We start from the raw sequence: 14,501 nt of genomic DNA on the forward strand, positions 1-14,501 counted from the left end.
ACACAACCCCACACTAACCAACACACCACACTAACCAACACCACACTGACCAACACAACACCACACTGACCAACACAACACCACACTAACCAACACAACACCACACTAACCAACACCACACTACACTAACCAACACCACACTAACCAACACCAAACTACACTTACCAACACAACACCACACTAACCAACACCAAACTAACAAACACAACACCACATCAACACAACACCACACTAACCAACACCACACTAACCAACACAACACCACACTAACCAACACCACACTACACTAACCAACACCACACTAACCAACACCACACTACACTAACCAACACCATACTAACCAACACCACACCACACTAACCAACACAACACTAACCAACACAACACCACACTAACCAACACCACACTAACCAACACAACACCACACTAACCAACACCACACCACACTTACCAACACCACACTAACCAACCCCACACTAACCAACCAACACCACACTAACCAACCCCACACCACACTAACCAACAACACTAACCAACACAACCCCACACTAACCAACCCCACACCACACTAACCAACACCACACCACACTAACCAACCCCACACCAAACTAACTAACACCACACTAACCAACCCCACACCACACTAACCAACACCACACTAACCAACCCCACACCACACTAACCAACACAACACCACACTAACCAACCCCACACCACACTAACCAACACAACACCACACTAACCAACCCCACACCACACTAACCAACACCACACTAACCAACCCCACATCACACTAACCAACACCACACTAACCAACCCCACACCACACTAACCAACCCCACACCACACTAACCAACCCCACACCACACTAACCAACACCATACCACACTAACCAACACAAACAGTTTCACAGAGGCAACTTTAGCAAAGTCACTCTGTTTGGCATGACTGTTAAGTTCCCTCCTCCTCCTCATCTTGCTCCTCCTCTTCCTTGTCCTCTTTCTTCTCCTCCTCTTCTCCTCTCCTCTTCTTCTTCCTCCTCCTCCTCTTCTTACTCCTCCTCCTCCTCCCTCACCTTGTGTGTTTCTCTCGCCCATCAGTCTGCTGAATGTATTTGACTCTTCTCATTACGATTCAGTGAGACGGCCTGCTGCCTCAATCGATTCCTCTGTCCTCTGTCCTCTTTACTTTACAAGGAATCCTTCTTCCTCCTCCTCCTCCTTGTACTCTTTCTGCTCCTCCTTCTCCTCTCCTTCTCCTCTCCTCTTCCTTCTCCTCTTCCTTTGCTCTTTCTCCTCCTCTTCCTCCTCCTCTTCCTCCTCCTCCTCCTCCTCTTGCTCCTCCTCTCCCTCCTCCTCCTCCTCTCCTCCTCCTCTTGCTCCTCCTCTCCCTCCTCCTCCTCCTCCTCCTCCTCCTCTTGCTCCTCCTCTTGCTCCTCCTCTCCCTCCTCCTCCTCCTCCTCCTCCTCCTCTTGCTCCTCCTCTCCCTCCTCCTCCTCCTCCTCCTCCTCCTCCTCTTGCTCCTCCTCTCCCTCCTCCTCCTCCTCCTCCTCCTCCTCTTGAGGAATGAAACACCTTCTTGATGAAACCTACATGAACTTAGTGCAGGTCAGTGATGACTTCGGTGACACTGACAAGTTCATCTCTAACTATTGTAAACATTCTCGTGACCTTTGACCTGCTAGATGAAAGAAAACGTTTCACACTGAAAAAACACATTACAACATCAAGAAAGACAAACTGTCAGAAGTGGAAGAAGAACAAGAAAGTAATACTGATGGTACAACACACGGTGTTTAACTTTGTCCTGCTCATCCTCTCTCTCTCTCGATGCATACCTTTAACATACTCTCTTTAAACATCCATGGATGGAGGGTCATACAAAAGAGGGAAATAATATCGTTTGTGTGAACAAAAAAAGTTAGATTTACTTTTTCTGGGCGGCTGTGGCTCAGTGGTAGAGTCGGTCGTCTTTCAATCGGAAGGTCGGAGGTTCGATCCCCAGCTCCCTCAGGCTACATGTCGAAGTGTCCTCGGGCGAGACACTGAACCCCAAATTGCTCCCGGTGGCTCACCGGTTATGAATGTGATATCTGATTGACAGTTGGGCACTTGACGTAGCAGCCTCTGCCATCAGTGTGTGAATGTGTGTGTGAATGGGTGAATGTGATATGTAGTGTAAAAGCAGCTTTGAGTGGTCGCAAAGACTAGAAAAGCGCTATGTGAGTACAGTCCATTTACCATTTTCTGCAGGAAGCACACACTACCTCAGCAGATGAAGTAGAATGGAACTTATGGTGGGAGGGTCCTCGGGTCCGAGGACATGGCTCTCATTTCAGTGCAGGGGTAGCTGTTCTCTTGACATGCTACCATTTAGTGATCCACTGAAGTGGTGAAGGGTTTAACTAACACTTTTACAATGGACAGGACGAGTGAGGAACCACGTCCACAGTCATCTGCGAGCCTTAACAATATCATCTAATAGATACATAGAGGGTCACGCCGGGGACACACCGGATGAGGAAGCGCTGCGAAGCACTGCGAAGCGCCGTGCAACGAAAATCGTGCGTGCGTGTTCTGAAAATTGAGCGGATTCTCTCGTTGTTTCATGTGTGACTTCCTGCCAGGATTGACCCGATCGCTCGCGCAAAGAATAGACCAGACTTCGAAACGATCGCTGCAGGGCGTGAGCCGGCCGCGGAGGTGCACGGCGCGTCTGTTTGTGAACAACACAATCTAAGGGTAAGGGTAAACAATAACAGGGTGAGTGCTGCACAACTGGACTAGGGATAGACCAATTATCGGCCGGACCGATTATCGGCACCGATATATATTTTTTTAAATGTTTTTATTTATTTATTTTTTTTAATCCGAAGGCCGATAAGAGATCAATTTAAAACTGGGTTATTTTGGCTCTGATGCAGCCTCGCCTCTCTGTCTGCAGTCACTACTCTGTCTCCAGCATTGTCCCACCCACAGCACTGATTGGTACGGGTAACAGCCAATCAGCAGTGAAAGCTGTGTATGCAGAGTGCTCACACACATTGCGGAGAGGAGAAAAAGTTCATTTCTTTGCAAATTTTATTTAACTTTGTTTTATTTACTTTATAAAACTTCAGGAAGTTATTTATTCATTTAAATTTTCAGTTAACTTTATAAGAGATGCTGCTGACCCTGGGAACTCCCTGCGCTTTTTGTTTGTTTGTTTAATAAACATATGCTTAAAGGCATTTAAACAAAGTTAAGTGTTGGAGTTTATCGGCCTCCTTGACTACTAATAATCGGTATCGGTATCGGCCCTGAAAAAACCATATCGGTCTATCTCTAGACTGGACAGGTTTTATTCATCTCATAGTTTCAGCTCTAGAATGATTAACAGTAAAATAACTCCAGTAGGGTTCACGGATCATCATTTAGTCACAGTAGCTTTGATCGTTTCAGCAGGGGAAAGGATTAGGTCGTACTGGTGTTTCAATAATAAAGTGCTGAGGGACTTTTTCTGCCAGAGCTTTGAGTGATTCTGGCAGCAGTGAAACTTAAAAAAGTTGAGTTCAGTTCTTTGAAGCTGTGGTGGGAGGTTGGGAAGGCACAAATCAGGGTGTTTGCCAGCAGCACACCTCCAATTCCACTAAAAAACTCAAAGCAGCAGTTGAGGAACTAGAAGCCAGCATTAAGGACAAAGAGACTGTAACCCGTCTGTCGGTGATCAGCTGCATGAGGTTGGAGTTGAGCTACTTCCTGCAGGAAAGAATTAAAGGGCTCTTGTTAGATCTCGTTTCCTTCAAATAAAAGAAATGGATGCCCCAAGCTCTTTTTTCTTCAACCTGGAGAGATCTGTGGCTCAGAGGAAGCCGATGACCTGCCTGAAGCTGCCAGGAGGCAGGGTCACGACTAGTCTGGGAATTCTACACTGACCTTTTTGGAGCACAGAGTGTCGGGAGGAGCTCCTGGAAGGACTTCCTCACCTCAGCCCAGAGGAGAAAGCTGCTCTCGTCTGCGAGCTGATGATGGAGGAGCTGACAGTTGTGGTCAACCAGATGGCATCAGGGAGGGCACCGGGGATCGATGGCCTCTCCAGCGATATCTTTAAGCGGTTCTGGAACATCCTTGGTGCTGACCCACATGAAGTTATAATGGATTGCTTAAGGACAGGATCTCTCCCTGTGTCCTGTCAGCGAGCAGTACTTTCCTTACTGCCCAAAAAGGAGACCTCGCCCTTCTTAAGGACTGGAGGCCTGTTGCCCTTCTCAAGGAGGCCTGTTGCCCTTCTCTGTGTGGACTATAAGGTGCTTTCCAGAGCCTTGTCGAACCGCCTGAAAGGCATCCTGGAGACAATTGTTTAGCCTGACCAAACGCACTGTGTGCCAGGCAGGGCTATTATGGACAATGTTTTCTTTGTACATGATGTCATAGGTCTTTGCAGGCCCCACTGTGTTAATGTTGGTATTGTTTTCATTGACCAAGAGAAAGCTTTTGACAGCGTGGATCACTCCTCCTCCTGCTTGTTTGCTGCACTTAGGGCCTACGGTGTTGGTGATGGGTTTCTGAAGTGCGTTGGTTTATTGTACAGTGGTGCACAGTGTATGGTGAAGATGGGGGCAGGGCTGAGTCGGCCAATCCCTGTACAGCGGGGGATAAGACAGGGTTGTCCTATATCAGAACAACTGTATAGCCTAGCGATAGAGCCCTTGCTGTGCAGGTTGAGAGATCGGCTCAGTGGTCTTTGTCCTCCAACTCTTTCTGCTTATGCAGACGACGTTAACCTCTGACTTTCAAAACTTCCCACCGGGACACGTTTCAAGCTGTGGGCAGAAAGGCATTATACGAACTCTGCCTGAAGGGAATCAACTTGAGTTCATTATCAGGGGTAAAGGGTTTCTTGGTCCAGGCTCTTCTCTGGAAGGCAGCTGGCAGTGCCTGTACAAGCTGCCCATTGAAAAAGGGACAGCAGACCTCCAGTGGAGGGTTGTACACGGCGCAATAGCTGCAAACAGATACAGAGCACACCTTGATCCGGAGCTGGGGGAGGGTTGTGTTTTTGTTCAAAGACTCAGACGCTGGAACATTTATTTGTGTCCTCAGCTGTCTTCTCTGTTTATGCTGTTAAAAGGTGGTTAAGTTTCTCTGGGAGGAGTTTACACTGCAAAAAAAAGGCGGTGCATACATTGTTGAACTTTTTATTAAGTACTGCTAAGTTACCCATCTGGCTGACACGCAGGAACCGGGTACAGGGTGCCGGTATTGTGGAGCTGGTACTGATTCTGGAGGGACTAAGGCGGGTGGAACACAAATATTATCGTATGATGGACAATGTGCAGGCCTTCAGTCACTTTTGGGCTGTTGGGGGGGTCTTATGTTCTGTGGGAGGCGGAGAGCTGATTGTTAATTACTGATCAATAATTACTGGTTTCTGATTACTGTGTTTGATTGACTGGTTGTGCTGTTTTTTCTTTTTTTGGGGTGTTGTTTTTTTCCCCCTGTCAAGGTGACAGTGAGCTGGTTTCTCCGTGCAATCGTTCAATAAAGGGGCTTTGAAAACCTCTCTCCTCTCTCTCTCCTCCCTCTCCCCTCTCTCTCTCCTCCCTCTCTCCTCCCTCTCCCCTCTCTCTCTCCTCCCTCTCTCCTCTCTCTTCCCTTCCTCTCCCCTCTCTCTCTCCTCTCTCTTACATTCCTCTCCCCTATCTCTCTACCTCTCTCCCCCTCTCTGCAGGTTTTGGGTTCGTAACGTTCGAGGCAGAGGACGTGGTGGAGAAAATCTGCAAGATCCATTTTCATGAGATCAATAATAAGATGGTGAGTGCTCACACACACACACACACACACACACACACTCAGCTGTCTGTTACTGACATGATCAGTCACCATTAATTGTGTGTATGATCCTGAATCATGTAGGAGCAGCGGGCGCCACCTCTGCCTGCTCTCCATGGCTAAACTAACAGACCCATGAGGTCACACTGTCCCAGGGTCAGGTCCCACAGTAGAGGACACTACCTCTCAGGCAGGAGTATGAGTGCAGGGTCTGTGGGTGTGGAGGGGGCTCTGGTTTCTGTCTGCACAGACACCGTCAGCTGCTCAGTTCAAACAAACATGAGAGTTTAAGTGGCTTTGGTTGGACACCACTGACAATACATGTGAGAGCAGACGTGACCATCACTGCACAGAGCTGCAGACAGGAGGAGGTGAAGGTGAAGGAGGAGGAAGTGAACGAGGTGGAGGAGGAGGAGGTGAAGGAGGAGGAGGAGGAGGAGGTGAAGCAGGTGGAGGAGGAGCAGGTGAAGCAGGTGGAGGAGGAGGAGGAGGTGAAGGAGGAGGAGGTGAAGGAGGTGGAGGAGGAGGAGTCCACAGTGCAGATCAGGACCTCTTTATTTATGTCATTAAGAGACCCTGCATCCCCTCCTCCTTCTCCTCCTCCTTTTCCTCCTCCTCCTCCTGCACCACTCGTCCCCTGGTCTGCTTAAACTGGGCTTCAGGAGAATCAGTGTTGTTAAGAGCAGCAGGAGAGAGGAGGGATAACAGAGGAGCAGGAGAGAGGAGGGATAACAGAGGAGCATGGACTGAGGAGGGATAACAGAGGAGCATAGAGAGAGGAGGGATAACAGAGGAGCATGGAGAGAGGAGGGATAACAGAGGAGCATAGAGAGAGGAGGGATAACAGAGGAGCAGGAGAGAGGAGGGATAACAGAGGAGCATGGAGAGAGGAGGGACAACAGAGGAGCATGGAGAGAGGAGGGACAACAGAGGAGCATAGAGAGAGGAGGGATAACAGAGGAGCAGGAGAGAGGAGGGATAACAGAGGAGCAGGAGAGAGGAGGGATAACAGAGGAGCATGGAGAGAGGAGGGATAACAGAGGAGCATAGAGAGAGGAGGGATAACAGAGGAGCATGGAGAGAGGAGGGATAACAGAGGAGCATGGAGAGAGGAGGGATAACAGAGGAGCATGGAGAGAGGAGGGATAACAGAGGAGCATAGAGAGAGGAGGGATAACAGAGGAGCATAGAGAGAGGAGGGATAACAGAGGAGCAGGAGAGAGGAGGGATAACAGAGGAGCATGGAGAGAGGAGGGACAACAGAGGAGCAGGAGAGAGGAGGGATAACAGAGGAGCATAGAGAGAGGAGGGATAACAGAGGAGCATAGAGAGAGGAGGGATAACAGAGGAGCATGGAGAGAGGAGGGATAACAGAGGAGCAGGAGAGAGGAGGGATAACAGAGGAGCATGGAGAGAGGAGGGACAACAGAGGAGCATGGAGAGAGGAGGGATAACAGAGGAGCATGGAGAGAGGAGGGACAACAGAGGAGCATGGAGAGAGGAGGGACAACAGAGGAGCATGGAGAGAGGAGGGATAACAGAGGAGCATGGAGAGAGGAGGGATAACAGAGGAGCATGGAGAGAGGAGGGATAACAGAGGAGCATGGAGAGAGGAGGGATAACAGAGGAGCATAGAGAGAGGAGGGATAACAGAGGAGCATGGAGAGAGGAGGGACAACAGAGGAGCAGGAGAGAGGAGGGATAACAGAGGAGCATGGAGAGAGGAGGGACAACAGAGGAGCATGGAGAGAGGAGGGACAACAGAGGAGCATAGAGAGAGGAGGGATAACAGAGGAGCATGGAGAGAGGAGGGATAACAGAGGAGCATGGAGAGAGAAGAAGCAGAGCTCCAGCTGTTTTTTAGCTGCAGACTGATACAAGTGTTTTTACACCGTGCAACATGAAACAGGAGCGAGGAGCTCTGTAACATCAACAGATCAGGGGCGTGTATTTTTAGGGCAGAGAGGAAGAGCAGCTTCTTCTCCAGCACACAGCTGTTCTCTGTCTGCTGCACTCTGCTCCTTTATATCAGCACAGCCCACTGTGTAATGTCCCTGTAATGTTCCGTAATGTTCTGTAATGTTCCTGTAATGTTCTGTAATGTTCCTGCAATTTTCCTGTAATGTTCCTGTAATGTTCCGGTAATGTCCCCTGTAATGTCCCTGTAATGTTCTGTAATGTCCCTGTAATATTCCTGTAATGTTCTGTAATGTTCCGGTAATGTTCCTGTAATGTCCCCTGTAATGTCCCTGTAATGTTCTGTAATGTCCCTGTAATATTCCTGTAATGTTCTGAAATGTTCCTGCAATTTTCCTGTAATGTTCTGTAATGTCCCTGTAATATTCCTGTAATGTTCTGTAATGTTCCAGTAATGTTCCTGTAATGTCCCCTGTAATGTCCCTGTAATGTTCTGTAATGTTCCTGTAATGTCCCTGTAATGTTCTGAAATGTTCCTATAATGTTCCTGTAATGTTCCTGTAATGTCCCTGTAATGTTCTGAAATGTTCCTGTAATGTCCCCTGTAATGTCCCTGTAATGTTCTGTAATGTCCCTGTAATATTCCTGTAATGTTCTGAAATGTTCCTGCAATTTTCCTGTAATGTTCTGTAATGTCCCTGTAATATTCCTGTAATGTTCTGTAATGTTCCGGTAATGTTCCTGTAATGTCCCCTGTAATGTCCCTGTAATGTTCTGTAATGTTCCTGTAATGTCCCTGTAATGTTCTGAAATGTTCCTATAATGTTCCTGTAATGTTCTGTAATGTTCCTGTAATGTTCCTGTAATGTCCCTGTAATGTTCTGAAATGTTCCTGTAATGTCCCCTGTAATTTTCCTGTAATGTTCTGTAATGTCCCCTGTAATGTTCCTGTAATGTCCCTGTAATGTTCTGAAATGTTCCTGTAATGTCCCCTGTAATGTTCCTGTAATGTTCCTGTCATGTTCCTGTAATGTTCTGTAATGTTCCTGTAATGTTGTCACACAGTCAGAATAACAACCTGAGCCTGTCAGTGTCGTCCTCTCTCTCTCCTCCTCCAGGTAGAGTGTAAAAAAGCTCAGCCTAAAGAGGTCATGTTTCCTCCGGGGGTCAGAGGTCGAGCCTGTGGTCTACCTTACACCATGGATGCCTTCATGCTGAGCATGGGCATGCTGAGTGAGTACGCTGCTCCTGTATGTGTGTATGTATGTGTGTGTGTGTGTGTGTGCATGAATTTATTCAACACTTGATGTGTAAAATAAGTTAAAAGAACATGTCGGTTCGTGTTTATGTTAAATATAACCTGACGACTAAAGACAGGTTCTATTTAAAGATGCTTCAGATCATGAGACCTGAGCGCACTGATGCAGACCATAGACTGTATAAAAAGATGGACGACATGACAGCTCCCTCAAAGTGAAGCCAAACCCTCTCTATAGCCCCCTGCTGACTGGCTGCAGTATAGCTCATAAAGCCCGCCTCCTCCATGTTAACAGATGGGACATGAGTCAAACTATAAAATCAAAATACATGTCAAAATTTATTTTCTCAAACATGGTTTCTGTCATTATAGTTAGTTCTTATCCTGCTGATTTATGTCCAAGTGTTCATTTTTATCACAAGTTTATTTTTAATTAGTTATTTGATGCTGTCAAAATGATGATTGACAGCTCTGTTGACAAATCCGTCTCCTGCAGCCGATCAGTTCCAGGTGAGCAGAGCGGAGGACGATCCGCGAGAGAAGACGTAACTAAAACAATCACTACAGTCACTGAAGTTTCCATACCCGTGAACTTTAACCTCAGACCAACACAAGAAGCTGTTCTGCTGTTAAACACGCTGGCGTGCGGGATCCTTGCTGTGTTTTCGGTAAGTTAAGTGTGTGTTTGGGTTAGCGGAAGTGGCTACGGCTGCTTCACTCGCCGATCTCTACTGCGCAGTCTCTGGCTCCGTATGACGTCGCCATCGCAAGATTCCAGCGCCTATCACAGGGGCTATTTTGGCATCAATTTCGTACAATGGGAGCAGATGGAGACGCGTCGTCCATCTGTATATACAGTCATTGATGCAGACACAGTGTTTCTAACACAGGTACAGACATGTCAGACAGGTGATCTCTAACAGCCTGTCTCTCTTCCTGCAGGTTATCCCAACATCACAGCGACATACGGCCGAGGCTACAGCAGCTTTGCTCCGAGCTACAGCTACCAGATCCCCGGTAAGATCCCTTTAACACACACAGTTCTTGTCATACCTGTTCAGGTGCAGTTGTTCATGTCACAGCTGTTCAGGTGCAGTTGTTCATGTCACAGCTGTTCAGGTGCAGTTGTTCTAGTCACAGCTGTTCAGGTGCAGTTGTTCTAGTCACACCCTTTCAGGTGCAGTTGTTCTAGTCACACCCGTTCAGGTGCAGTTGTTCTAGTCACACCCGTTCAGGTGCAGTTGTTCTAGTCACACCCTTTCAGGTGCAGTTGTTCTAGTCACACCCGTTCAGGTGCAGTTGTTCTAGTCACAGCTGTTCAGGTGCAGTTGTTCTAGTCACACCCTTTCAGGTGCAGTTGTTCTAGTCACACCCGTTCAGGTGCAGTTGTTCTAGTCACACCCGTTCAGGTGCAGTTGTTCTTGTCACATCTGTTCTCGTTGACTAAACCTCTAAAAGTTTAAACAAAATCAATCTTTCAAACTCTCCATCAAAAAAAAAAAGGTTAAGAACTTGTTTATGACCTTCATTATTTTTGCATCCAGTGAAACGCTTCTTCACCTGTAAACGTCTCCCCTCCAGGAAACACAGCACCTGCGCAGCTAACAGTGATGTCTCTGTGTTGGTGTGTGAAAGTTCTTCCATTCAGTCTTTCGGTCTTTTTAGCTGCTGTAAAGGCAAATCAATCTCCACCACTGTCCCTCTGTGTCTACCTGCTTCTGAAGGACACAGGTAGATATGCATGAACCTGTTATTGGAACTTTAATGATCTAAAAAATAGCTCAACTGGGCGAACACTCTGCATACAGGAAGTGAGAGATCTGCAGCCTGTCCTGTGATAGTGCTGGGTTAGCTGTGCATGCTAGCTCTGCTGTCACCTTCAGGTTTTTAGTCTGGTGAAGGTGGTTCACTTCAGGAAACTTCAGACTTAGTTATGTAGACTCTGACTCACAGCAGAGCAGGAGGTGGAACGGATCCTTGGAGCATCTGTGTGACCTTTGTCTCTATTACAGCAGATACACACTTCCTATGGTGGCTGATGAGGCCCATTGTGCTGCATCAGCAGTCAGTGTAACAACAGAGACACTCTGCTCCAGCAGCGTCTAACATTACAAAGTCTGATAATAAATCTGCTGTCTCGTCTCTCTGCTGTCAGTAATAAACCTGTTGCGCTTAGCGCCCCCTGCAGGCCTGGAGCACTCCTGCTGTGTTGACTGGATCTGCAGTGTTTCTGTATTTGCAGCGTGTTTGATGTTGATGCATCTGTTCTGGAATTTTGCAAACAGAACTATAGACAGAGCTTTGAGTGCGCTCGGCCTGGTAGTTTGGGACAGAGTGGTCCATGTGGGGGTCATGTCAGCCTGTCCATGAACATGTTAAACCTTCCTGTTTGAGCTCATTGATTAAACTGCCCTACAAAGCCAAAGTGCAGTATCTGCAAAAACGCCAACCTGAGAAAAGCAGCTTTTTATGTTTTCTGTTCTTCAAGTGTAAACATCAAATTATGTTTAACTACCAAGTGTATGATTGATTAGATGACAGTGAATTTCAGCATATTGTAGTTTGACCTCCAGGCTGACCGCGTCAGCTTCACAGCTAAAACTGCACTTTGTTTTACTGCAGTGTAATTATATGAGTAACGACGCAGTGAGTAACAATGGTGGGAGGAATATCTTAGTTTTGAATGTAATTGAGTGGACAATAAAGATCTATTCTCTTCTAATGAAGTACAACAGAAATAAACACGTCATGAACAAACTCTTACAGTTACAGGCCTGTGTGTTTGTGAACAAACAATGAATATGAATCAATTGATGTTAATCTTAATATAACATATAATAATAATTGGAGATAAAGTTTAGCTGAGGTTCAGGAGCAGGACCACACCTCAATCACTCATTTCCTGTCATGTGCCTATATAAGCTGCACCGCCTTTCTCACCCTTCCGTTCTCGTTTCTCGTGCACGCCACAGAACATCGAACTCGCTCAACGCAAACAAATTTGACTTACCATGGATGATTCCCACGCGGACCTCCTGTCCTCCCCCCGTCCGATGAAGAGCTCTTCAGCCCGGCCTCGGACTCCTCGCACATTGGCTTGCGGCACGACGCGGAGGGTTTTGGTGCGGTGATCGCTCCGGAGACTCCGCTATCCACACCCGTCGGCCCGGCAGTCCGGACGCCAACAAGGAGCTCATCCGGCAGACGACCTGCCCGCTCCAGTCGAGCGAGCGGGGACATCGTTTCTCCCTCCGCCACCTCCACCCACTCCGGAGCGCCCCCCCCCCGTGGATGGCGACCTGCGAGGGACGCAAGCTCAACTCCACGCCGAGCTCACGGCCGCCGGTCCCGCTCGCACGCTCTGGTTCGGTCTCCCGGAGGTTCCTTCTCCTTCTCCATCTCTGACTGGACGGTCTTGGGCCTCCAAAGACCTTTAAAGGAAGGGGAATCAACTACCACCGCTCTGACAACAAAGTAAAACTCTTCAAACTTTTTACATACTCCTTCCAGCAACAAACAATTCCAAAATACTGCTACTTCAGTAGCCACACGTCGACGGAGCACGCACAGGCGTGACGTCACTACACTCCCCGCGGCTCCTGGTTGCCAGGTCCTCTCCCTTCCGCCCCTCCTTCCCACCGGCTTCCACCAACCTCCACAGGCACCAGGTTGCCAGGTCCTCTCCCTTCCGCCCCTCCTTCCCACCGGCTTCCACCAACCTCCACAGGCACCGGGTTGCCAGGTTCTCTCTACTGCCTTTTTGTCCCACCTACATCTGCCACCCTCTACTGGCACCGGGTTGCCAGGTCCTCTCCCAGCAGCTGTTTCATCTCACCTGCCTCCACTGCTCTATACTGGCACCGGGTTGCCAGGTCCTCTCCCTGCCGCCTCTTCCTCCCATTCGCTCTTCCTCTGGCCGCAACAATCCCGCCGGCAGGCGGTCTTCAGTTCTCCTTGGTTTCAGCTGTCCCTCCAGCTAACCAGCCTCCTTCTAAACCATCTCCCGTCGCAGCTCACCTTTGACATCAGATCCTGACTGGTAAATATATCGACCTCGCGGAGTTGCTTCTTCCCTCCCTCGACCAACCTTCTCAACCACACCTACTCAACAGCCACGACGGCATCATGATCATGCTTGCCAAGGCCCCGTCTCCATCCAAGGAGCTGACAGCGGTGGAGTTCGCTCACGCCTTCTCCCTGTACAGAAACGTCATCTGCTCTGTCTACCCAGCCGGTAGGCAGGAGCTTGATGATTACCTCTCCTTGGTCCTCGAGTTAGCCCTCCGTTTCGGCAGCACGGGCTTCTACCAGTATCGCGTCCAGTTCTCCTCCAACGCAGCAGCTCACCTGCAGCAATTTAATCAGGGCACCTCCTGGGGTTGCCTGGATCAAGAGCTGTACTGCCGCACTTTTGCAACCCGCTCCGGTCTCAGCTGCCACGTATGTGGGTCATCGTCTCACCCTGCCACCGCCTGCAAAGCGTGAAGAGCTGCTGTCAACATCAATCTATGCACAATGCGAGCCCAAAACACATTTCTCTACGGGGACAAAGTTTATCACATTGTATCGTATCATATTGTATTGTCGTATCGTGTCGTGTCATAGCATTGTTTCAAAGCGTACTGAATCATATAGTATCGTATCATTTCGTATTGTGTCGTACCATATCATATTGTATTGTGTCAAATCAAATCGTAGCGGGGTGTATTGTATTTTACTGTATCATATTGTTTTGTATTGTACCGTATCGTATCGTGTTGTATCGTAGCATATCGTATTGTTTCGAATCGTACCATGTCGTGTTGTGTAGTATCATATCGTATCGTATCTTGTCATATCGTGTCGTATTGTATCATGTCGTATAGAATCGTTCAAAGCGTACCGTAACATGTCATATTGTGTTGTATCGTACTATTTCGTATTGTTTCAAATCATACTGTATCGCATCGTATTGTTTCCTATCGTACCGTATCGTATCATATCGTATTGTATCATATTGTTTCGTGTCGTATTGTGTCGTATCGTATCCTCTCATATCGTACCATATTGTATTGTTTCAAATCATACCGTTTCATATTGTATCGTATGGTATCGTATCATCACCAGGGTCAGACGCTTATTGCTCACCTGCTATCAATCACGCTTGCAGCACAGTCGCTTCTCGAAGCAAGTCCTAACAAACTGGAATGTCACCACATTTCTATATGATGACCGTCTTTCTAACCCGCACAGCATTCATCTTTTCTCATGCGCTGCCCTTTCTGCCGGTTTTGGGGGATTTTTATGGACAAAGTGGTTCTCCGCCAAATGGCCACCCGAGCTTTTGCAGTTTCTTCAAAACCCCTTCAACCATCATCTGCAGTTTTCGAAATATTGTATATCTGGTCATTATCGCTGCCCTCCCGTGGGGACATGAGTGGACAAGAAAATCCATCTGTTCAGATCCGTTATCCGTTTGTAAATTTGTTTGATCTGTCAATCTTGCCGTCGTCGTCATCCTCAATAACGTTGAAGCG

At 47.9% G+C, this 14,501-nt stretch overlaps 1 protein-coding gene across 1 annotated transcript in view; it reads left to right on the top strand.

The window, feature by feature from the left end:
• LOC138604618 (RNA-binding protein Musashi homolog 2-like) overlaps window positions 1-14,501 on the top strand; it is a 43,122-nt gene that overhangs the window by 22,818 nt on the left and 5,803 nt on the right. Inside the window, exons 8-10 of the mRNA XM_069676571.1 lie at window positions 5,710-5,792; window positions 8,846-8,960; window positions 9,928-10,002. Of these exons, the coding sequence (XP_069532672.1) occupies window positions 5,710-5,792; window positions 8,846-8,960; window positions 9,928-10,002 (273 nt within the window). The remainder of the gene's footprint in view (window positions 1-5,709; window positions 5,793-8,845; window positions 8,961-9,927; window positions 10,003-14,501) is intronic.

The sequence above is a fragment of the Semicossyphus pulcher genome, unplaced genomic scaffold, assembly GCF_022749685.1.
Source record: "Semicossyphus pulcher isolate SPU_LCO1_2020_fin unplaced genomic scaffold, fSemPul1.0.p SCAF_26, whole genome shotgun sequence".
NCBI classification, from domain to species: domain Eukaryota; kingdom Metazoa; phylum Chordata; class Actinopteri; order Labriformes; family Labridae; genus Semicossyphus; species Semicossyphus pulcher.